General features: G+C 38.4%; 2 protein-coding genes across 2 annotated transcripts in view; one reads left to right on the top strand and one right to left on the bottom strand.

Moving 5' to 3' along the window:
• The window catches only part of LOC129235947 (dynein axonemal heavy chain 10), a 319,120-nt gene extending 300,659 nt beyond the window's left edge, over positions 1–18,461 (top strand). The window contains exons 67-71 of the mRNA XM_054870043.1: positions 11,181–11,321; positions 13,868–13,972; positions 16,958–17,059; positions 17,628–17,774; positions 18,150–18,461. Of these exons, the coding sequence (XP_054726018.1) occupies positions 11,181–11,321; positions 13,868–13,972; positions 16,958–17,059; positions 17,628–17,774; positions 18,150–18,296 (642 nt within the window). The 3' untranslated portion in view covers positions 18,297–18,461. The remainder of the gene's footprint in view (positions 1–11,180; positions 11,322–13,867; positions 13,973–16,957; positions 17,060–17,627; positions 17,775–18,149) is intronic.
• Positions 18,462–22,787: 4,326 nt separating this feature from the next.
• LOC129253069 (uncharacterized) lies at positions 22,788–23,976 on the bottom strand. Its single transcript, XM_054891310.1, has 4 exons — positions 23,802–23,976; positions 23,401–23,727; positions 23,217–23,317; positions 22,788–23,142 (listed from the first exon to the last, which is right to left on the bottom strand). The coding sequence occupies exons 1-4, from the start codon at positions 23,871–23,873 to the stop codon at positions 22,914–22,916; spliced, it is 729 nt and encodes a 242-aa protein (XP_054747285.1). The 5' UTR covers positions 23,874–23,976; the 3' UTR covers positions 22,788–22,913.

Here is a 23,976-nt window from a genome sequence, read left to right as displayed (position 1 = left end):
ACATGACCCAGCCAGCGTAGCCGCTGGATCTTTATTCACTGCGCTATGTCTCATGTTCCACTGTCTACGATATTCGTCGTCACCAACATGCAAAGGTCCAAAAATCTTACGCAGAATCTTTCTCTCAAACACTTCAAGCGTCGCTCCAACGGATGTTGTCATCGTCCAAGCTTCTGCGCCATACGTTAGGACGGGCATGATGAGAGCCTTGTAGACTGTTAGTTTTTCTCGTCGAGAGAAGACTTTACTACTCATTTGCCTACTCAGTCCAAAGTAGCACTTGTTGGCAAGAGAGATTCTACGTTGGATTTCAAGGCTGACATTGTTATCGGTGTTAATGCTGGTTCCTAAATAGACGAAGTCTTTTACAACCTCGAAATTATAACTGTCTACAGTGACGTGGGTGCCGATATGCGAGTGGGCCGACTAATTGTTTGAAGACAGAAGGTACTTCGTTTTGAGAGCTATTATCTTTTTGATAAAAATAATAATTTCTTTTGTAAGTAACATATTTTTATCGAATATGGTATTTCAGCATAATTTTTTTTTTCTAAAAAAACTCAAAAAGCCGCATCTAGAACAAATTTAGCAGCTCCATTTCTTTCCCCATAATTTTACAACCACCGATTGTAATCAATCTCTAAATTTCCGGATAATTTCTATATTCCCATATATTACACCGCGTTACACACATTCTGTCCTATGAACCAAATATACTTTTTCGGAAAGGAGATAAAAAATAAAAATACACGTGTATCGGCGATTTTCATGTACACGTCACAATTTTTTTTTGTATTTTATAACTTTAAACGAGCAAATCTTGTATGCATATCTGTATAGCCACACGATCTCAGGATTAGTTTAACGGATTTGAATGAAATTGGGCACACAGATAGTGTATCACATTTCTAGACTTTTCACCTAGATGTTGCCACTGACAATGTTTCACAGGGTTGCCACCTGTTCGAATTAAAAAAAAATATTGCATGAGATATGCCAATGTGGGTATCAAAAGAAAGGTATTTCACTCCACATTACAATAGAGATATAAAACCCCGATTGGATTACGGAAAAAGGGTTAAAAATTGATCCAAAGTTTTTCACACAGGCAGACTACGAGCTCTATATTTTATACATAAATTAAACAAAAAATAAATTCATAATTCATCATAAACATAAAATAAATTCTGACGTGTACATGAAAATCGCCGATACACGTGTATTTTTATTTTTTATCCCCTTTCCGAAAAAGTATATTTGGTTCATAGGACAGAAAAAAAGTTCGATTTTGTAACGCAGTGTTATATACTCATAAAATGCTCCGATCATGACTTGCGGCAGTGTCTATTTCACTGGCAGCATTTTGCTTTTCGCAAACAAATATTCCGAAATAAAAAAGAGTATGCCTGGGCCGCGTTAATTATTTCATAATCCCGATTGTTGTGAGTTTCGATCTAAACAAAGCTAACATAATAAAGCACTGAGTTAAGCGGGTACTGAAGACTTTCATTGACTTAGGTTACGCAGAACCATGGTATTAGTTTCAAGAGATGAGATGACTTGAGTTAAGATGAAGTGAGGTATAAGGTGGTATTTTGAATCAAACCGATCGATATACCAAAAACCTAGAACTGAGAGAAAAAACCACACTCACTTACGCAGAAATACCTAATGAATTTTATTTTCTATCAAAAAAATAAAATTTAAAATTTAGTTCTTATTTCTGGGAAAAGAAATTACGCTCAAGTACCTAATGAGTTTTATTTTTTATCTAAAAAAAAACACTCCAAAATTAATTCTTATTTCTGGGAGAAAAATTTACGCTCAAATACCTAATGAGATTTATTTTTGGTGTAAAAAAAACACTCAAAAATGTATTTTTATTTCTGGCAGATAAATTTACGCTCAAGCATCTAAAAAGTAACACTCAAAAATTTATTTTTATTTGTGAATGAAGCAAATCATAAAATAATGTTTTTTTTTATCAAAAGATAACAGCTCGCTAAATAATCATTACTTCAAAACCGTATGAAATTATGATCACATAATAAAAAGTTGTTATCGTAAAATTCTGTTTTGCGCCAAAGTGCGTGGTAAACGGACAAAATTAGGATTTGAGGATGAAAGAGAAAAAATTACAATTGTAAAAATGCATTTGTTTTCTTATTGTTCAAGGATAGGACGATTTTTGCTCAAGCATATGCAAAAATAAAAAATAGATTTTCTGTCATTTTTATTCAGAAAAATTTTAATATTGCTACAACTTTTCTCTCTCGTTTGATATCCTTTTCACAAAAAAACCAACAGAGAAGTGGTAGAAGTCGATTTTCTTGAAAATTTTAGATTATACAAACCTCTGTTGGGTATTGATCAGTTCAGTGCGCTCACTCCTAAGCGACGGAATTTACTATAACCTCGATACAAAAATTTCGTGTCAAGAGTTGTGAAAATATTCTCTTCACTCGCTGCTTATTGAAACTCATTTCGAACCACAATACATATTTTTTGGCAACAAAAATTTTTTTTTTTGTTTTTGTTCTATGCAGCTAGAGAAAATGTTACACCATACTTGTCTCAAATCCATGCATATTGAATTTCCAAAGTATATAAAATATTATATCATTGTTACATGAAATTGTTCATCGCAAAGGAAAAAAAATACCCCCAGTTTTGAGCCAAATTTGTTATTGTACTGCGCACATATTCGTTTAGTGTACATAAATATAAACGACAAATTGTTCAATAATTTTTCTTGCTTTCCGCTCATTTCACTTACTTATTTTTACCACACATACAGCCTCTCCCTGTGACAGATGGAGAGAAAGAGATTGGAACGAGGAACGCATGTCGGTTTTACGAAATTTATTATACTTGCGATATGACAGCAGGCGATAACTCGCAGAGCTTTTGTGTGTATGTGCGTATGGTTCTATACATGAAAGTGGAAATCTTTTTCCACATAGTACATCTTATATGCCACATGCCACATGCTACTACATTTATTTACTCCTACCAAAAAAAAAAAACTAAATGAAACAAACAACACAAAAAAATTAGCAACACAAAAAAATTTTAGACTTGTAAAAAAATGGCAAAGATAAGAGAACTAAAAATCGATCCGGTCTTTGCAATGTACACCACCCATTCCAGCTGCTCGTCACAAGCATGTTGTCATACGCAACATTCTTCTATACCAGCGACATATATAATATTTTCAAATATAAAATATTGGAATTTTAACGGATTTAGACGTATGTGTGTATGTATACGTACTACTCGAATGCGAATGGATTTTATAGCAATTTGAAAGGAATGAATGTGGTCGAAGGTGCGCTATTTCAAATTTATGCACATTTTGCTTTAAACTGTAAAAAATTTCGTGGAAATGACAGGCTTTGTCAAAAACAAAATAAAGAAAACACAAAACACGTTAAAATTGTATTTTATTCATGGGTATTAGATGAACTGGCACATTTCTGTAACAAAAGCTAGGTAAGCAGGTATGTATGGATATGCTTGCCTTGGCAAAACAGGAGGGCACCACGGCGTATGATTTATATCTATCATTGATGTGGCCTTCAATTCCTTTGCTGTGAGCAAACAGGGAGCACCAGAGCTCATGTCAATAACCCGATGAATGCGCCGAATTCGAGGGGCTGACAATAAAATTATGAGAACTGTGACGTCATTTTTCTCATCGTAATTAGACTTCTGCCTTAACATTCCTTTTTGCAAAGAACACATACGGAATCCGAATTCTGTGTATTTGCGACAGAAACACAAACAATTATATGTAACTTGTTTTTGTTGTTAGCATCAGGATAAATATTAAATATTTCCAGTATTTTTTCCTTGTTTCAAAACTTGTATACCTAACTTTATTTTTTATTTAAAAACAATTTGTTTTTGGGACCTTTTGTCCGATAAATCAGGGTAATACCTTCATATGCAGAAAAAATTTGCAATCATGGAAAAAGCTATCAGATACTCTTTTTTAATGCAATTAGCCGAAAAAATTTTAACATTTTTATTCTCAAAACCAAGCCTGAACCAGCTGCCCATATATCATTATTCTAGCAATATAATGCTCTGTTTTAAGGGGGCACCTAAGGGACTGAAAACCTTGTCCGCTTATGGCAGGTATCCGCTTGAGCGGAAAGTGTAAAAAAAGGTTAATAACAAATAAGGAGAGGGTTAACGAGTAATGAGAGGGTTGTTCGTCAAGAGAAAAGTTTTGAAAAATTCTTAGGTATTTATTTATTTTTTTATTCATGTAGTAAATCTAGAAGTGCAAGGTTTCTTACCGACAATTATTTGTACATATTTTGCAACTATTCAAAAAGCTCATTGAGTGATAAGCTTCACTTATATTTAGATAGTGATAAATCAAAAGCCAAAGAATTTGAAAAATGTTTAAACTCATTCCATATCCTAACCAGAGGTGCTTTCGAGGCATTAACAGTTCTAACCCGCTCTAAGAAGAATAAATCATTGCGCCGAAGATTTTTTTGAAGTACGAGTATGTGAAAATGAATGCGCTCTATGAGTCAAGGCTAGTCAACTGTATCATTTATAATATCGAGAATAAAGCAGAGCATTGTATGAAGGAATCGGATCAGTGAAGTTCAAAGGCCTGAGTGCAAAACGAGGATATTTCTTTTGATGTGGCGCTGGCGGTATAATAAAGACGACATACTCCAGTTTGGATCGTACCAATGAAGTAAATAGTGATTTGTGGTGAAGTAAGTACTGCAAGAAATGTCTTTATGGCAGATGTCCGCTTAAGAGAGGTGTCCGTTAGGAGAGAGTACAGTGTAATAGATATGCATTAAGTTGAGGAATAAGGTCGTAACGTTCTTAAATTTGAAAACAATAATTATATCAATAACTTAATCAATTATATGTTGGCCGTTGCTGTTCACAGCCCTTTCCCACCACTCGATCAATTTGTTGATATCCTTCCGCCAAAATTCGTCTGGTCTGGTGTCAAAGAAGTTGTTGAGCCAGGCTTCAAGGACCTTTTTGTTATCGAAAGTAACGCCCTTCATATGATTTGACAGGGAGTGAAAAAGATGGCAATAGGTCGGTGCAAGGTCTGGAGAACACGGTGGATGTTCAAGGGCCTCCCATTGGGGCTTTTGGAATCCGGCTTTGACAACTTGTGCAACATGGAGCCTGGCGTTGTCGTGAAGAAGTATGGTTTGACCTTGTCAATCAGGTGTTTTCAGTAGCATCGCCTAATTCACGTGGTGTAACTGAGCACTGTGGAGTTACTTACTGACCATGGCATTCTTTTCGAGTATTTCCCAATGCACCATGACCTCCCAGTCCCACCAAACACATGTGAAACGCCTGCGGATGAAGATCCGAATTGGTTTTGGCGTATCTCCTGGAGCCACCCATAGGCACCATTTCTCAACTCCCGTGACCATTCGATACAAAAAGCATTGCTTATGTGTTGAAAGCAACATGTTGTTCGATGGCGGGCGAGATGCTGAGAAGGAATTTGAAAGTAACTTTCTTTGATATTTTTGTTGAGCTCGGTAAGCACTCAGCTACATAATTCCATTGAATTAAGGTGACTGGGAATCGTTTTTTGATCGCAGTTAATTTTTTCCACCAATTCAATACTGGTGTGACGACCATTCTGCTTCAAAAGTGATTTGAGACGTTCTTCATCGAATTCAGAAGGCCGTCCGCTGTTCCGGAACTTCCTTTACAATATTGTAACTGGTGATGAAAGTTGGTGCTTCCAACATGAACCTGAAACTAAGCGTCAAAGTGCCGACTGGAAGGCCCCAGATGAGCCACCACTCAAAAATCACGTTTGGAGAAGTCAAAAATCAAGTTGATGCTCATTTGTTTTTACGATTCCAAGGGAATTGTCCCCAAGCAGTTCATGCCAACAGGCCAAACCCTCAATAAAATTTTCTATCTTGGCGTTTTTAGCATTTCTTACATCGCATTCGTCGAATTCGTCCTAAATACCGCGCAGGAGGAAGCGGGCGCCTATTGCATGATAATGCACCATTTCATCGATCCACTCTTGTGACTGATTTTTTGACCAGAAATCGCATATTTACCATCAATCACTCACCATATTCGCCTGATATGGCTCCTTGTGACTTCTACCTATTCGGGAAATTGCATTTGGCCATGAAAGGAAAACGTTTTGCCATCCAAAAGGCTTGTACCGACATCCAGAAGGACGTTCCGGTCAATGGCCTGAAACATTCTTTCGAAAAGCTTTTAGATCGCGCAAAATAGTTTAGGTCACTGGGTACTAAAAAACAAAATAAATAATTGGCGCGTACACTTCAGTTAGGTGTTTGGCCGAGCTGCTCCTCCTATTTGTGGTGTGCGTCTTGATGTTGTTCCACAAATTGAGGGACCTATAGTTTCAAGCCGACTCCGAACGGCAGATATTTTTATGAGGAGCTTTTCATAGCAGAAATACACTCGGAGGTTTGCCATTACCTGCCGAGGGGCAACCGCTATTAGAAAAATGTTTTTATTAATTTTGGTTTCACCGAGATTCGGTCACAGGGGACTATTTTGAATAAATAAACTCGAAGTTATCAGAACAAAGCTATTGTCGTTTCTATTTTAGCTCAGTCTTTTTTATTTTGGTCTTGACCTTGTAAATAAACTCAAAGGAAACAACAATAAAATGATCCGTAAATGTTGTCAAAAACACTTTATTACGCGTTATTGCAACAATAGTGGAACAAAAATACAGAGAGTACATATTAGCGCGGGTCGATTTAAAAATCGCTCATTGCTCTGTGAGAATCGTATTCTAGGGATCAAAATAAGAAACTTTGCCCGAGGAACCATACCTCTAAAACGAATTCTGATGTCCCCCAATTTCAAAATATCACCATTTTTGGCCTTTACATGAAAAAATCAACTAAGGCTATGTTTTTTCTGTATTTTTATTTATTTAATATATAATAATATTTATTGTTTATTTATAATAATATCTATTTTTTCTCTTAAGAAATTTATTTAGTCAGAACATATGTAAATGAAACAATTAATTTAAGTGACTTATAGAAAAGAAACTAAAAAGTTCTACCGAAATTGGGGGACATCAGAATTCGTTTTAGAGGTATGGTTCCTTCGGCAAAGTTTCTTATTTTGATCCCTAGAATACGATTTTCACAGAGCAATGGGCGATTTTTTTGCCTCCCCACAAATCGACCCGGCCTAGTACATATCCAATACGGCCGCATAGGAGATGAGTAGAAAGAGTTTCAGACTAAGAAAATTTCAAAATCTTTTACTATTACGTAATACGCCAACAAAACGCATTTTCGATGAATAGTTTTGTGATATGAAATAAAAATAAATCATAGATGCTTTTGTGGACGTAAAGTGCGGCAACTACATAACGTAAAGGTCTAACGTTACTAGCAGGAGGAAATAAATGAAATCAAATCAGTACATTGACACATACATTTTTGTCAAAGAAATTTTGCTTTGATAATTTGGTGAATTTTTGGCAGTAGAAATAGATACACACACACAAACATACACGTACTTAGTAGTCCTTCTACTGCCCTATTCGAAATTACGCGATTTTTACGCGCATGCAAATGAAAAATTATTGGCGCAAATAATCATCAAAAATGTTATTTTGGCATTTATTTGCTGCTGCTGCTCTTGTTGGACATAATTGAAAAGGCTGCAACGGCGTCCATAAGAATTCACAATTTTGCTATACAAATATTTTTATTGCCATTAAAATAACTCTTACGAGGTTTGCTATTTATATTTCTGACCTAGTAAAGTAAAAATACTCGCCATGATGATGAAGACGCTTTCGCGTTCATTTGAATTAATTTTCGAAACCTTTGTCCAGTGGCGTTTCCAGTACGTTTTTTTAATTGCATGCGATCCAATGCGAATACACTTTTTTTACCACAAGGTGATCAAGCAAAATTGATGCTCGTCATAATCCCACGAATGCCAAGAGATGCCTTAATCTCACAGTGTGTGGCATAACAACTATTCTGCTCAATCATTTCGCGCACATCGTCGATATTCTCTGGCACAACAATTGATTTTGGACGACATTTCTCGGAATATGGCGATGAGTGCGTAGAAAATTAATTGTTCCGATTTTTCATGCTGCTAAAGAATGATGCTTATTCCGCGTATAATGGCCTTAATGCGATTTTGCATCAGAGCCAACTGTCGGTAAGTGAATCAGTTGTTTGTGGTCCGCCAAGGGAGAGCTGGGTGCATATCCTCTGCAAATGTCCGCTGTACTCAGACATTAGGAATTTTAATGGTGTCGAGATTAGTTGCACCGATGGATGGTATGAAGTGAGTGGTGTAAGTTCGAATGTCAAAAGATCAGGTCAGTATGTGCTCGAAGTGTTTCGACGGCGAAGATATTTTTTGGGTGTTCAGTTGATTAATTAGTAGTTGTGTTAATTTGGGTTGCAAGTTTTTTGTGGGGTGTGAGATATCTTTCCCTTGTTCACCAGTCCAGAGCTGCATGGAAGCTTAGTTGATAGAAATATTTGCTACGAAGTCTGACGGGAGACTCAAATTTTGTGCCACAGGAGAAAGAATCCCTTGGAGTACGCTCTGACTTGCACATGAGGACAGCTCATCGGTCAGTACCATACCAATAGTGGTTACGGTTTAACATCCAAACGTGGGAAGAGCCTTTTTGACTCAATATGTGGTTGCATTGTGACCGAATGTTGAACTGCTTGAATCCCACCAAGGTAGTTTGTGTATTCATTTCACGCTTCCACTTGTTACCGTAAATTGCCTTAGCATTTTAATGCGCTAATTGAATTTGATTGATTTGATTCGCTATACTCCGTAGGCTAAGGCTCACGTCGGCAGGCACCCTCATGAAGTCTACCAGATGCTGATTCTATCGTACCGTATAACTCGTATGCTGCTGTTAATTTTAAAATCTTTGAAAAATAGGAGGTATATCATCTTATTAACTTTTGTATTTGGTAATATCCAGAGTTTTTGATTTTGTGGACTTTAAACTTTTTTCTTACTATTATGAGGGGATTTAGCACTGCGAATTGCAATCTATTGTGCTCCTTTTATGGCTTCAAAATGTTTCTCTGAACCTTTTGTCTTCAATATATTTATATATTTATTGAATTTGTTTTTCGTCCCCTGGTAAAGTTTATACAGATGTTTGCCGCGCGTAAACATCAGTACTGGGCATATTGCCAGCACATATTTAATGGACTCATTTTTCTGTCTAGTTCCATTGGAGTACATTCTCAGGTTATACAGGGTGCGCCATCTTATATGTCGGTATGAAAACAATGAATAACTTTGAAAACACAAGTGACTTGTATGAGTGTGGTATTTTTATTTGGTTTAGTTATTTACAATTTATTAAAACTATTTTTTGAATACAATATCAATCAAGCGGCCACCTTTATTAGCAATCACAACCTGGATCTTGTTTCTGCGTTTGTCATCACCTTGTCAAGTATTTCGGGTTTTATAGCGTCGATTTCGGTTATTTCGGTGTAAATCGATCCATGGTTGAAATTGTACTGAAGTGACGTATCGAAAACTTTTGTGTTGAAGTCGATCGGTTGGTAAATGACAAAGTTATACAGCGCTTACATACCGACATGAAAGATGGCGCACCCTGTAAGCACACGTTTGACTCTTATGCCCTTTTTGGGTGTTTGGACGATCTCCTTCTCCTATTTGTGATGTACGTCTTGATGTTGTTCCACAAAAAGGAGGAGCCTACAGTTTTAAGCCGACTCGGAACGGCAGATGATTTTTTTATGTTGAACTTTTTCATGGCAACAGTACAGACGAAGGCTTTCCATAGTCTTCCGAAATGCGACGGCCTGGAGAAAATATTGTTTTCTAAATTTGATATTTCATGCCCACAGTGATTTTCAAACCGGGGTCCTACAGAAGGGTTGTCACGCCATAGCTACCGCCAACTGCAAAATTCCTTATAAAGGCACATCTTTTTAGTGCATACTATAACTTACTGATTTACAGTAGAGTTCGATAAGAGGTTGAAGTGAACCTTGAGTCAAGAGCAGGGCAGAAGACCAGCGATACTGTAATCGCTTTGCGTCGAAGCACTTTTTTTCATTTGGTCCCTCACTCCCGGAGACTCGAACCTGTGCACTTCCAATTGGAAGTCACACACCAACCCATTCGGCTACAACATTTTCCATGTTGGTGAAATGATAATTCGATCTACAATGCCCTGTAACGAATGGAATTCCTGTGATGATTCCAAAATTATTCTTATTAAATTCCATAGAATCTTGAAATCGGTTTTGGTCAAAGCTCTCTCATTGATTTTGATTGCGATAAATTTACCAGGATTGTCCCAGTATAATCTTCTTTGCCTTTTCTGTATTTCCTGAATAAAGGAGGAGTACCATAGTTACCCTCTCGTAGGCCACAAAATGGCTCTAGGTCTATAATTTGGAGATCCCCTCTTTCCGGTCTTCATATTCCCTTCATTTCGTTCCCAGTAATTTCTATGTACCCTGGAGCCCAAGGTATATATGCCTGGTTATTCTGGCCCTTTTATGGAACAGAATTTTAATAAATTAATAATTAAAATAAATAAATTTGAATGTACTACGAAGATAACTGCTTAGTTGCTATTCGTTCTATAACAATAAAAATGGCTCTATACATATATGTATGCCCGTGATTAGCCTGTTGCGCGAGCTTCAAATGAACTTAGCCAGATCTCAACTGTATCGAGCTGGATTTTTATATTCATTTTGTCAATTTTTTAAATTAATTTTTTTATATTAATAATCGTAATTGAAGTTTGTGCCCTTATTTATGTAAATAGTCGGTAAGAATTATTAACCACAGGCTATCCAAAAAATTAATAATTAAATTTTAAACGTCCGTTGCCGTAATTTCCTAATTTGCTTGATGAATTGCTGAGAAAACGAGAATAGTGAAAGTGTCTTTTAATACGAGGAACAATTTATGCTTTTGGTTAGCAAAACGTACCTTATTGGTAAGATGAAAGCGCGGCCCTTAGTCTTATTTTGCCAGTGTAAGGCTATTTCCACATTTACTGCACCATTTGCATGTGCGACACGGTGCCTTCGCAGGCCGTGAGATTCGTTAAATATTTGCGGTATGAAATAAATTTATTGAATAATATATTTTTATTACTCTTCTAGGCCATCGCTGGTGAAATCGGAATGGACAATGTGCTGGACAACATCGCTAACTCGCTGTTCAATGGACTGTTGCCAAATGATTGGCGCAAACTGGCGCCGGCCACATGCAAGCAACTCGGCAGCTGGATGGAGCATTTGCAGGTAAAGGCCGCACACAGAAAATGCTTATCCTTGCTTCTGCTCTTGCATTGTTGTTTTTTTATCAATAAACGCTTTTTATTTATTGTTTATACATAAAGTGTTTATATTATTTTATTCATTTATTTAATTTTTAAATTTTTTTTGGGTCAACTCAGGCTGCTGTTGAGCCCGAACGGTGTTGTGCAATCGATTGCTGCTGATAGACAGTTCGAGCACAAAGCGAACTTGCGCACCAGCCACTACCATCACTACACTCCCATATAAGTACCTATAAATATGTATGTATATACGTACTGTGCATAAGTATGTGTGTACAGAAAGAAACCCTCTTTTAAAGGGTCGTGCAAAGGAAACACCTAGATGTAAATGTAAAAATAGAATGAAACATGTATAAATTTAGGTTCTTTTAGGTTTAACTCTTTCTATTCCAAATACGATTCTTAACAATTAATGTGAAAAATTATACCATTAAAATATCCACCATGAGCTACACGTCTACAGGTAAAATCCGCCAACAATAAATTTTTTTTATATCTTTGTTCCTTCCGCTCGCGAGCATAAGGCTGTGACAGGACTCTTCCATCGTACACAGTTCTGGGCTGTTGTTTTTGCACCGTCCCATGTGATGTCGGTATTTGCTAGCTCGCGCAACATCGACATTCTCCAAGTAATCTTTGGCTAACCACGACCTCAGCTCCCTTGCGGGTTCCAATCCAGTGCCTCTCTAGTGGCTTTCTAAGCATCGATTCCTGAATGCCTAATTGTTGGGAACATCGAGAGATCGATGTTGAGAGTTATTCAGCAACACTTTACGCTACGGCTGTAATATTCTCAACAGAACGTCCAGTTTTTGGACTTTGGTCTGCCAATCTTTTTCCAGTTTCTTGAAATTTCTTCACCAACCTTTTAGACGGAGAGCTGGCTACATAGATAGTGCCCGCATCAGGTACATGGCTAATTTATTTTTAAAATAATAGTATTAGTGTAGACGAATATACAAATGAAAGTCTGCCATTGCAAAACTGGGGCGCAAAGGGGGGATACGCAGTGAAAGGGGTGAATTTTGGGTGGGAAAAAATTCATGAGGTACAGGGATTCTATGTACGGGAAAAGTTTGGTTATATATTTGAGAAAGTGTAAAAACATTGGCAGACATTTTGCGAGGGGCTAACTCGCCGGCAGACTGCGCTGAAGATTGCAAAAATTAATTAAAAAAATATCATAAGGTACATGAATTCCAATTATTGTATTTTAAAGTTTAAAAAATGGCAGACAAAAAAGTGAGGGCTAAGGCCGCGGCAGACGACGTTAAAAAGTAGTAAAGGGAAAGTATACATTTAAATGGTTCGATGGACCACAGCTGCCTAGTACAATGCAAGATATTATTGATCCTGGAACAAACGAAGGTAATATATTTATCCACAGAACATATAACTATTCCATTCTATTAAATGTCTAAAAATCATTTAGCTTTGTGCTTTGTTACAGGCGATGAAGACGTTAATGCAGAAAGCGAATCAAATGAAGATGAATATAGCGATAGCGAAGGAGATATCACGTCCGAATCAGATTCCGATTGCGAATGTGACTAAAAATGTTGATGTGTAGCGCACTTTTTAATGTCGTCTGCCGCGGCCTTAGCCCTCACTTTTTTGTCTGCCATTTTGTAAATGACTTTTGGAATGTTTAAACTTTAAAATACAATAATTGGAATTCATGTACCTTATGATTTTTTTTTAATTAATTTTTGCAATCTTCAGCGCAGTCTGCCGGCGAGTTAGCCCCTCGCAAAATGTCTGCCAATTTTTTTACACTTTCTCAAATATATAACCAAACTTTTCCCGTACATAGAATCCCTGTACCTTATGAATTTTTTCCCACCCAAAATTCACCCCTTTCACTGCGTATCCCCCCTTTGCGCCCCAGTTTTGCAATGGCAGACATTCATTTGTATATTCGTCTACACTAATACTATTATTTTAAAAATAAATTAGCCATGTACCTGACGCGGGCATTTTCATGTAGCCAGCTCTTAGACTATTTGAATTGTCAACTCATTCAGATGATTATTTCCACCAAAACAATCTAATAAAAAATGTACCTACCGTCTAGGAACTATTTACTACTGACATCTAGGCCTTACTTTTGAAAGACCCTTTATATTTATGCACATATATTTATGCACAAAAATGATTACAAGCTATGCGATAATATGTTGTGGCGTGTGATGGAGATGTAAGTTTGTATGTTTGCTTGTTCCTTAGCTTATGGCCATTTCCGTTTGTTATTTTAACCGTTGCTGCCGAAAACTGTTAACATGCACTCATTAATCATTGCGGCAATGGTAAATGGTTTTGCCATCAATATGCGGTCGCCCAGGCGCACCTATCAATCACAATCGCTCAGTACCGTTAAGTGGCTCAACGGCTTACGAATTCGTAGCAAAGAAGAAATAGCCAACGCCATCAACGATACAATTTATTAATAATTTATTCTTTTTCCTCCTTTTGCTTTTCCATGATTTTCGCTGCGACCACCTTTTGTAGAATCGCGCCACACAATTCAAGTATTGGGCCATGTCAGGTGAACCGTTGGTGATCTGGTTGTCTGGTCTGCATATTCCTCAAAGCTATCTAACTGCATTGGTGCAGGTGAGTAATGACGTGATAAAAATCTGCAATAATAACAACAATGTGTAAAAAATGGTAACAGCGAGTTTAGCAAACAATGTATTAATGGAAGAGCCGTAAAAACTGAGGAAGGAAAAACTAAATAAAGAATAATGCATATTTAATACACTTATAAATCGGCTAATCAGAGAGAAAATTGAAAATATGAAATTGATTTATAGCAGCCAATTTTTTACCAAATTTAATTATCGAATATTTCTCCTAAAAAATGTATGTTGCAATTGAATGTAGGTATAAGCAGTAATGGCATAGATTCAGAAATTCGCGTATTCGATAGAAATTTTGGGAATTAAAAATTAAAAACAAATTCCTATACGAAATTTATCTATCCGCTGCCTCCTTTGTAGGAAGGTAGCTGAAATGGTTGAAGTACCAGACCTGCATTCCCAAAGTAGCAATAAAGCGCCGTTCTGATACCATTGCGCGACCTCCAATGGGCAGATATCTACAGCCAACCAGAGCTGTCGATGTAATGGAGAATGTTGATGGGATTTATGTTGACGCACTGCCCCAAGCTATCGAAGAAAGGAGCATCCCGTGACCTTAATGGTCTAGCTGACACACCCAGACATTTACAGAGAAAGTGCTCAACAGTATTAAATGGTAAACCCAGCTCCTCTACGTGAATGCCGATCCCCCAATGACCGACAAACGAAGCTAAGAGTTTGAAAATTGAATGGCATGGAGTCCCTAGGACTTTCTAAGTCCCCCGTATATTGTACAGGGGCAAAGGGTTTTCGAAATAACACATAAAAATGGAGCTTCATCTTTTTAGCGCTTTCCTGAGAAATAAGTTGCGCAAGTCTCCTCTAAGTCAGGGAGATGCCGTTGACCGGGTTGGAGGTCTCTGATACCAATTCAGTCCCCTTCCTGGCAAAGTCATCAGCAATTTCAATTCGCTCTATGTTCTATGTCCTCGAACCCAGATCAGAGAAATGTTTTCTGCACATTCAAGAGATTCGATCTCCTCCTTACAGGAGTTGACTAGTTTGAATCTACCAAATGGTGTCGCTAGAGCCTTAATCGCGGCTTAATCTTCGGAAAAATATTAATATCTCCCTCGCTTCCACGTTTCCTAAGCATTTTGTATACCTGCTGTAGCGCAAAGACTTCTGGCTGAAAAACCGTGGTAGCATTCGGCAATTTAAAAGAAACAGATAAATTGGCTAATTTAAAGAAAACCTCTGCTCCGACTCTCGTTTCCATCTTGGAGTCGTCAGTGAAAATAGAGATACCAGCTTCGGTACAGATTTTTCCCTCGAATCCTGCCTGCTTGGAAAGATTTCGCTGGCACGATCCTAAAATTCCAGTTTGCGTATAGAGAGATATGTCCGAAGTTCAGAGAAATGCGGTTTTAACTGCCCAAAAATGCTACCATGTCATCGACGTATGCTGCTACCTTAACCTCACCCTTATTTAGCATGGTCAGAACTTCGTCAGCCAAAGGAGGAGCGAAAGGACACCACTCTACGCCGTCTTCATCCCCACAAATCTAGTGACTTTTACCTCTCCTGCCAGCGCATTATATTCCCTGCAGCCAAGCAGAGATGAGATCCAGAGACTGATACGTAGGTCTTTTTACCTTTAGTCTATCTAACGCAGTGACAATTGACTCCACCATAACACTAAAAGCGGCAACCAAAAGTGAAGGACACCAAAATAAATTGTTTGTCCCCAGAGATTTTTCTACAATCCCTACAACCTCGTGTATGGCTGTTTTCGTCGATTTTTCCTTCAAGGAAGCATTCCATGTTCTCCCGGATATGATAACCAATCAATCTTTGAAACACCTTTAGGATAAATGAGGTACAATTTATAGGACTGAAGTCCTTGGGTGAGTCGTGATCCCTCCTCCTTGCCTTGGGTATGAAACAAAATTCGTTTTCTTCCAGTTGCCGGGGTCGTAATTAAGAGTTATACTCGTCATGTGAAGTTATAATGTGACTAATATTTAGTTAAAACTTCTGCCTGATAGACGCTACAGTAGCCCGGAAGTCGGGCAGATAATTCCAGTCCTAATTCTTTTGAAATAACTCCATAGCCTACTTTATTCTCAAGCTTGAATGCATCCGTGTAAAAATTTATTTCCTCCCTTCTCCATGGTCTTTGGGTTTGCCACTCTCTTCTTGACGGTATGCTCGTCTTGAAGAGTCTATCGAAGGTGGGTTTAGGGAAAGAATAGTCGATTTATTGATTACAACTACTCATAGTTTGTAGTGTAGAAGCGTGGCCGATCCGCCGGGTCTTCCATAGCGCCATATTGTTAAGGGGTTACGGGTTGTCAGAGGCCTGGAGAAATTATGATTTTAATTTTTTTTTTTGCTAGTCAGTTGCTTTATTTTGCAAAAACAAAAGTATAGCGTTAATACATTATGCTTAGACTTTAACAAAATTTCAAAAGCAAAAAATTAATTATTGTAAAGGTCATCGCTGTTTGTGTGGAGCCCCCCGTAAATTACTTTTCTGAGTGTTTTAATTACCTTGTTGAGGGTTATCGTTAGCGCGGTTATCTGCCACTTTCATAATTTTTTGAAAATTCTGACTGTCTCTAACCCCTTAAGTATAAGCGCTACAGCGGTGACTACGTGTTTTCCTAACAGATTTAGAGCAGGCAGGTTTTACATTGTATGTAAGATTTTTGTAATTATTTGAGTTTTATTTATTATTTATTTGAGTTATATTATTCAACTTAAATAAATCAACCTATCAAAATAATGTACTGAATGATGTATAAAATCCGCGCGACTATTTTTCAACACTCTTAGTGTTCTAACTTTTTTTTGGCATTTTAAATTTGAATATTTGGTACCAGACCCCTGTTACTCACTTTTCTACTTTCTCTTATATATTTTTAAGTTGCAAATATATCTTTCTTAAACGGTATACACTCACATAAATAATCACATCATTTATTTATTCTTTTCTTCATTTCCATTTCTGCCACAGATGGCATGTCGCAAAAATGGTTGGCCACTGGACAGATCTACTTTATACACCTGCGTTACCAGCTACCTGGATCCCGATGACGTGGAGGAGCGACCGCCGACGGTAAGTATGCTGGCAAAATGCCAAAAACCGCCAAAATAAAAACGAAAACAAAAATATTTGTACATATAAAGTGAGCAAAATAAACATAACGGCAAGGAAAAAAAACTTTCGCAAACTGTCATTGCACGCGTATGAGACCGACCAGGCTCTTGTTTCCCATTTCGCTGGTGAGCGAAACTCTGTGACCACAGCAAGCCGACCGACCAACTGACCGTCCTTTGTGAAAGCTTCACTGACTTCCATATCACACACAGATCCACACAAAAGTCAACTGGAACCTGAGCGCCACTAATTTCGCAATTAAAAATTCTGTTTGCATTTCAAATGCGCTGACCCATCCGCGCTTACAAACACATTTTATATTTTTCCACAAAAAAATTCCTTTTACATATTTTTTCTCCTCCACTTTGCCTGCCCGTTTTGCGCGCTTGCCCACTTCACCGCATTTACCGCCGCCATTGATGGACCTCACCGCATATATCGTCGCCAAATGCAATAATTACAACAATGCTGTTGACAACTACCGTTACCGCGGCTGTGCGTTGGGTGGACTGCTGTGTGCGTGTAGGGCTGCTACATTCAAGGTTTGTTTTTGGAAGGTGCACGTTGGGACATGGACATTATGCAACTGGCGCGTTCACATCCCAAAATTTTGGTTGAAGACCTTCCGATACTGTCGGTGGTGCCGATAGAGGTGCATCGCCTTAAGTTGCAGGTGAGTGAAGCTTACAGGAATTTACCTTTTTTTGCGCTTGTTTTGTTTGGGATACCAACACTTATACACTTCCAGCTTTGTATGTTCACCGCCTACACCTTTTATTTACCGTAGCTAAGGAGAAGTCCTGCACTACAAGCACTAGCCTAGCAGCATCCATACATTCATTGCTTGTTTTCGCTTCTTATTTTTAAATTATGCTAAATTTGTTTCAGCCTTTTTTCTTATGCAAACACACACATTCGTGCATTCAATTATCACCTTTTTTGACTTTTTGGCTCTTTCAACACTTTCGTATTGTTTTGCATTCATTTGCTCGTTAACATTATTTTCCACTTTTCTGAAATTAACTCTTTTCGCCCACTTCCTAAACAGAATACGTTTCGCTCTCCTGTGTACACTACTTCGTTGCGGCGAAATGCTATGGGTGTTGGACTTGTTTTCGAAGCTGACCTGGCCACTACGGAGGACCTAAGCCACTGGGTATTACAGGGAGTTTGCCTCACCCTCAATCGAGACTGAAAATTTTCTTATTGCTATTGTTGTTTTGTTTATTTCGAGTTTTGTGATATTTGCAAAATACTCATTCTTATTTATTTTGGTTTGGTGCAGATTTTTCGATGTTAAAATTGCACCATTTGCTCTCTTATGCAACTTTTGGCTTAATAAACCTTTATGAGACTGATTGAAGACACGTGAGACTTTTAAATAAAATATTATATTTGTGGCGGGATAAAGCTCAGTTGAAAGTTGAAATTTATTTCTATATCAAATACAATATTAGATATTAAGTTTTCAAATATGGATAGGCCAATCTGGAATATAATACCAGCTTTGCGATAATATTTAAAGATTTTAATAACTAAGTATAGATCAAACAAATTCGTCTCAGAAATTATATAATATAATATATCATATATAGATATGTAATATAAGTAGGTTGTTCAATAAGCTTTGCGGTTCGATAATAGAGGCTACTAACCAATTTTTGTTATGTTGATACACTCTTCATATGAATGGATGAGACTTGGATCTTAAATCAAAATTAGAGGCTAAAGGGCGGTGAATCTAGTTCTTCGGCTCCGAAACGAGTTCGTGTCCAGAAACCGGCCAAGAAGGTGATAGCATCAGTTTTTTGAGATACGAAAGAAATTTTGTTTGTGGATTACTTGCAGACTGGTAAAAAATAATTCCTGAATATTAATGTAACTTTTTTGGACCAGCTCAAAGAAAAAGTTCGTAAAAAAAGATCCAGTTTGCAAAGGAAAAAAATCCTAAGACTATGCAGCGCGTCACAAGAAAATCCATGAATTAAATTTCAATTTGTTCGGCCATCCACCGCATTCACCAGATTTGCAGCTTAGCGACTGCTATCTGTTGACATACCTACAAAAATGCATGCGTGGAAGCGTATTTTGCAGCTCTTGAAGATTTTCACTTCAGGGATGGAGTTCACAAAATGAAATATCATTGAAATTCAGGGAGACTATTCTGAATAATTAAGTGTATTTCAAAACATAAAATTGTGTTTTTCTCATCGAACCGCAAAACTTATTGAACAACATAATATAGTATATCAAATTTATATATATTTATAAAAGACAAATTGAAAAAAAAGCCTAATGAAAAATGTTTATTTGAATAACTATTACAAAGAAAAAAAATGCGGAATTTTTTTAAATTGTTTCCTCTAAATATTGACCGTTCCTTCGAATACACTCTAGCCTCAGCATTCTGTGCCACTCACTAGAGATGTGATGTCATCCCAACGCTCCGGCCATTTCTTTACAATAAATACAATTTGTAAAACTCTCCAAAATGCGCCTTAGTCTCGGCCATGACTTTCTCGTTTGATCCCCCAGCCATTTCTTCATATTATATATATAATTGGCGCGTACACCCTTTTTGGTGTTTGGCCGAGCTCCTCCTCCTATTTGTGATGTGCGTCTTGATGCTGTTCCACAAATGCAGAGACCTATAGTTTCAAGCCGACTCCGAACGGCAGATATTTTTATGAGGAACTTTTTCATGGCAGAAATACACTCGGAGGTTTGTCATTGCCTGCCTAGGGGCGACCGCTATTAGAACAAGACTTTTTCTTAACTTTGGTGTTTCACCGAGATTCGAACCTACGTTCTCTCAGTGAATTTCGATTGGTAGTCACGCATCAAGCCATTCCGCTACGGCGGCCGCCATTTCTTCATGTTAGGGAACAAAAAAAAGTCACATGGAGCCATATCGGGTGAATACGGGGGGGTACGGTAGCAGTTCATAACGGAAATCCTGCAGTTTGACGGCAACAACTCCGGGTTAATGTGCTGGTGCGTTATCGTGGTGAAGGCTCCTTCCTTTTCGCCAAATGCATCCGTGCCTCCTTCAATTTCTTGTGATAGTGGTCCAATAACTCACTGTAGTATTTTCCAGTGATCGTTCTTCCTTTTAAAAAAAAAAATCAGTAGCATGACATCGTTCCCATCCCAAAAAATTGACGCCATGACCTTTTCGGCCGATGGGACTGTCCTTGGCTTCTTTGGAGCAGATTCACCAGAAGAAATCCATTGTTTTGATTGTTGCTTAATTTCTGGTATGTAATAATGAATCCAGGTTTCATCAACGGTGACAACTCGACGAAAAAATTCCTTCGGATCTCGGTTAAATTGATCCAAACACTGCTTCGAAGTTAACAGACGCATACGCTTGTTGTTCACCATCAGCAATCGCGGCACCCATCAGGACGAATATTTTTTCATCACCAACTTATCATGTAAAATTGTAATTGCCCTTCCGGTCGACACACCTATAGTCTCTGTTACTTCGCGCACTTTCGGTCGTCGATCAATGAGAATCATGACGTGGACTTTTTGAATGATTTTCCCAGTAACGACCTCTGCCGGGCGTGCTTAAGATCTTTGTAGTACCAGCTGTTGGTAGCACAGGAAGAGAAAAGCCTCCTCTGCGTTGGAAGGACCAGGTGGAAAAGGATTTGGCTTCACTTATTGTATCTAAGTAGCGGCGGTTAGCTCGAGAAAGAAATGACTGGTGCGCTTTGTTAAACTCGGCCAAAATCACGTAAGCGGTTATCGCGCCAATCAAAAGGAGAAGTAGTCGATACCTCCATATTAAATATTTGTGTAATAAACGTTGTAGGTCTTCCTCTGTGTTGGCTATTAAAACAGCGACGTCTGTTTGAGTGTTGCATTCGGTAACCTTCTACCTCATTTACTATCTGGTGCATCACTACATGGAAAAGGAAGGCGCTAAGTGAATCGCCCTGCCATTTTTGTTTATCAGCTCCACGCGTGTTGTTATTGCAGGGTATATTAAATGTATAGGTAGGTAAGAAAAATTGTTGAAATACCACTCTGTCACTCCCCAAGTAGCACTAAAGCGCCAATTTGATACCATTTTGAGACCTCCACCAGGCAGATATCATCAGACAGTCAGAGCTGTTGATGTAATGGAGAAGATTGATGAGATTTAGGTTGGCGCACTGTCCCAGGCTGTCGAAGAAAGGAGCACCCAGTGATCTCAAACGTCTAGCTGCGAAACTCGTACATTTACAGGGAAAGTGCTCAACAGTCTCCCTCTCTGAAAGGTCCACACAGCTTCTGCAATGGGGGTTAAATGGTACACCTTGCTTTTGGGCCTGGCTTTCGTTCGTCCAATGACCGGTAAACACAGGTACGAGTTTGAAAATTGAATGGCGTGGTGTCCTCAGGACTTTCTTAGTCCTCCGTCTATTATACTGGCGTCAAAGGGTTTTTGAAATAGCATATAGCCCCATCATTTCTGTGCTTTACTGAGAAATAAGTTGTGCATCTCCCCTTTGACTGCAGTCAGGGGGATGACGATAACCGGCTAGGAGGTCTCTGACACCAATTCAGTCCCCTTCCTGGCAAAGTCATCAGCATTTTCATTTCGCTCTATGTTCCTATGTTCTGGAACCCAGATCAGAGAATCGTTACTTGCACACTCAAGAGATTTGATATCCCTACAGGAGTTGACTAGTTTGGATCTGCAAAATGGTGTCGTCAGAGCCTTAATCGCGGCTTGGCTATCGGAGAAAATATTAATATCTCCCTTGCTCCCACGTTTCCTAAGCATTTTGCATGCCTGCAGGATTGCAAAGACTTCGGCCTGAAAAACACCAGCAGTAGTCGGTAAGTAATGAAAAGTTGTCCGTTAATAATAACCTATAGAAACGTCACAATTAGAAAACGCATCTGAGGTTCACGTGCCGCACCTACACATCTGAAGTGATCCTATCGCCGTGCCGGATCCCTAGTAAACGCGCGGGCGATAGCAGTTAAAGCCTCAGTGGGTAAGTAAGGAAGCTCCAAATGGAGTTCCACACTCGGGTAGACTACAGAGCATACTGTAGGTCAGAACGCTCGGCCCTTGCACGAAGCATTTTCCTCTCGTTTTGAACAAAAAAAAAAAAACAGAGACAATTTATACTTTAATTATGTAAGTAATATTAATGTAAAAAAATAATAGGAATACAATAACAATAAAATAATAATAAAAATATTAACCAAATTCCTTGACAGGCGCTTAGTCAGATGGACTTTCATTCATAACAAGAACACATTGTTGAGAACCGTCCGCTGTTAAGAATAAAATTATCTTTATTTGTCAGTCTGACACACGCAAACATGCCTACGTTAAAGTCTATGAAAAGATTCTAACCTCCTGGTAGAAATTAAGCCCACAGCAGTTTCAGGATTTATTAACAACATAAGACTGTTTCGGTAGGCTACATGGCTGCACAATAGATCGCTTCATTAGCACGTACACTTCTGTTAAGTGTTTGGCCGATCTCCTCCTCATATTTGGGGTGTGCGTCTTGATGGTGTTCCGTAAATGAAGGGACTTGCAGTTTTAAGCCGACTCCTTAGGGTTTTATCAGGAATTTTTCATAGCAGAAATACTCTCATAAAAAATTAAACATCTTCCGTTAGGGTGGCACAAAATTCCACCTTATGCAGCATCAAATAGCAGAAGTAATAAATCTTTTTCTCACTTGTATGCACGTATTAGATATATTTATGTTAGTTAGTGTGTACAATTTGGCTACAACTGTTTTTTATTGCATTTTTCCGTGTACTATTTTGTTTGCCTCTCTAAGCCTTTTGACAGTTAACTTCTTCTATTCCCACAACCGAAGCAAATTTTCACTTTCTCCAAAAAATTTGTCTTTCTTAAGGGTGGCAATAGCTCGAGATTTTGTGACCCACTATCGTCTGAATCCAAATCTGATTCTATAGTCATTTCTTGTATACTGAAAGTATCGCTGAGCTCAGTTCTGCGTTGTCGATGCGCATTTTTCACTTTAGCTGGAAAAAAAGAAATTTCCTCTGGCTCCTCGCTACAACAGAACATATACATACATACATGTTTTTTAACAAAATAATTTTTGAATAAAAATCATTATCAACAAACCTACTATCCGACTTATAATCTACAAGTGGTTTCTGCTCTGAATCGCCTGGAATGGGCAACCGATTTATGGGTATGAGATTCGCAGACTGGGTTTTGCGCACCTACAAAAAAAAATGTAAAAAAATCAATATACTATGTACTAATTTTTGTAACTCCTGGAACTGCCGCTGGCTCCTTCACACACCTGTTCCTGTTGCTGGTATTGGCTGTAATTGCGCTTCGCACGCTCCACCTTCAGCTCCAGCTTGCGTTGCAGAATGCGACAGGTGTTTGGCGCTGGATGTGTACTAATCGCATTGCTGTCATCGCTGTCACCAGCCGCCGCTGCTGCTACTGTGCTGGCCGTGGTCTTTGCTACCGACTCTGCACCACTGGCACTTGCTGCACTTCCTGGCGCTGGGCCGCCGCTGCCACGGAAGACTACCTCTAAATCAGCCATATGGTTAACCGCTGACACATCTAATGCTTGGGCCATTGTTCTTGTTGCTGTTACTATTTTTTGTGCCCCTTGCTGTAAGCAGTAATGACACAATGCAGCAGTAATACACAGACATGCATATTTACCAAGTAGTTTGAGAGACTTACCGCTGGAGATTCCTCGAAAGTATTCGATTGCTTATCTTCACTATCGATGCCGCTATCCTCCATCGTTGGCATTTCTGTCGCCTTTGATGCGTTGGCGAATCAATTTCTTAAGCCTGGAATGCTTTTTGTTTGAATGCAATTTTCTCTTACCTCTATGACTACATTGGAGCTAAAT

Source organism: Anastrepha obliqua, chromosome 1 (assembly GCF_027943255.1).
Source record: "Anastrepha obliqua isolate idAnaObli1 chromosome 1, idAnaObli1_1.0, whole genome shotgun sequence".
Taxonomy (NCBI): domain Eukaryota; kingdom Metazoa; phylum Arthropoda; class Insecta; order Diptera; family Tephritidae; genus Anastrepha; species Anastrepha obliqua.
The sequence above is the reverse complement of the archived record's forward strand: the minus strand, read 5'-3'. Positions and strand labels throughout refer to the sequence as shown.

Coding starts and splice junctions, on each gene's coding strand:
- LOC129253069 (XM_054891310.1), bottom strand. CDS start 23,873: ATGCCAACGATGGAGGATAGCGGCATCGATAGTGAAGATAAGCAATCG. Junction 23,728..23,801: donor CTTTCGAGGAATCTCCAGCG/GTAAGTCTCTCA, acceptor TACTGCTTACAG/CAAGGGGCACAAAAAATAGT. Junction 23,318..23,400: donor AATACCAGCAACAGGAACAG/GTGTGTGAAGGA, acceptor TTTTTTTTGTAG/GTGCGCAAAACCCAGTCTGC.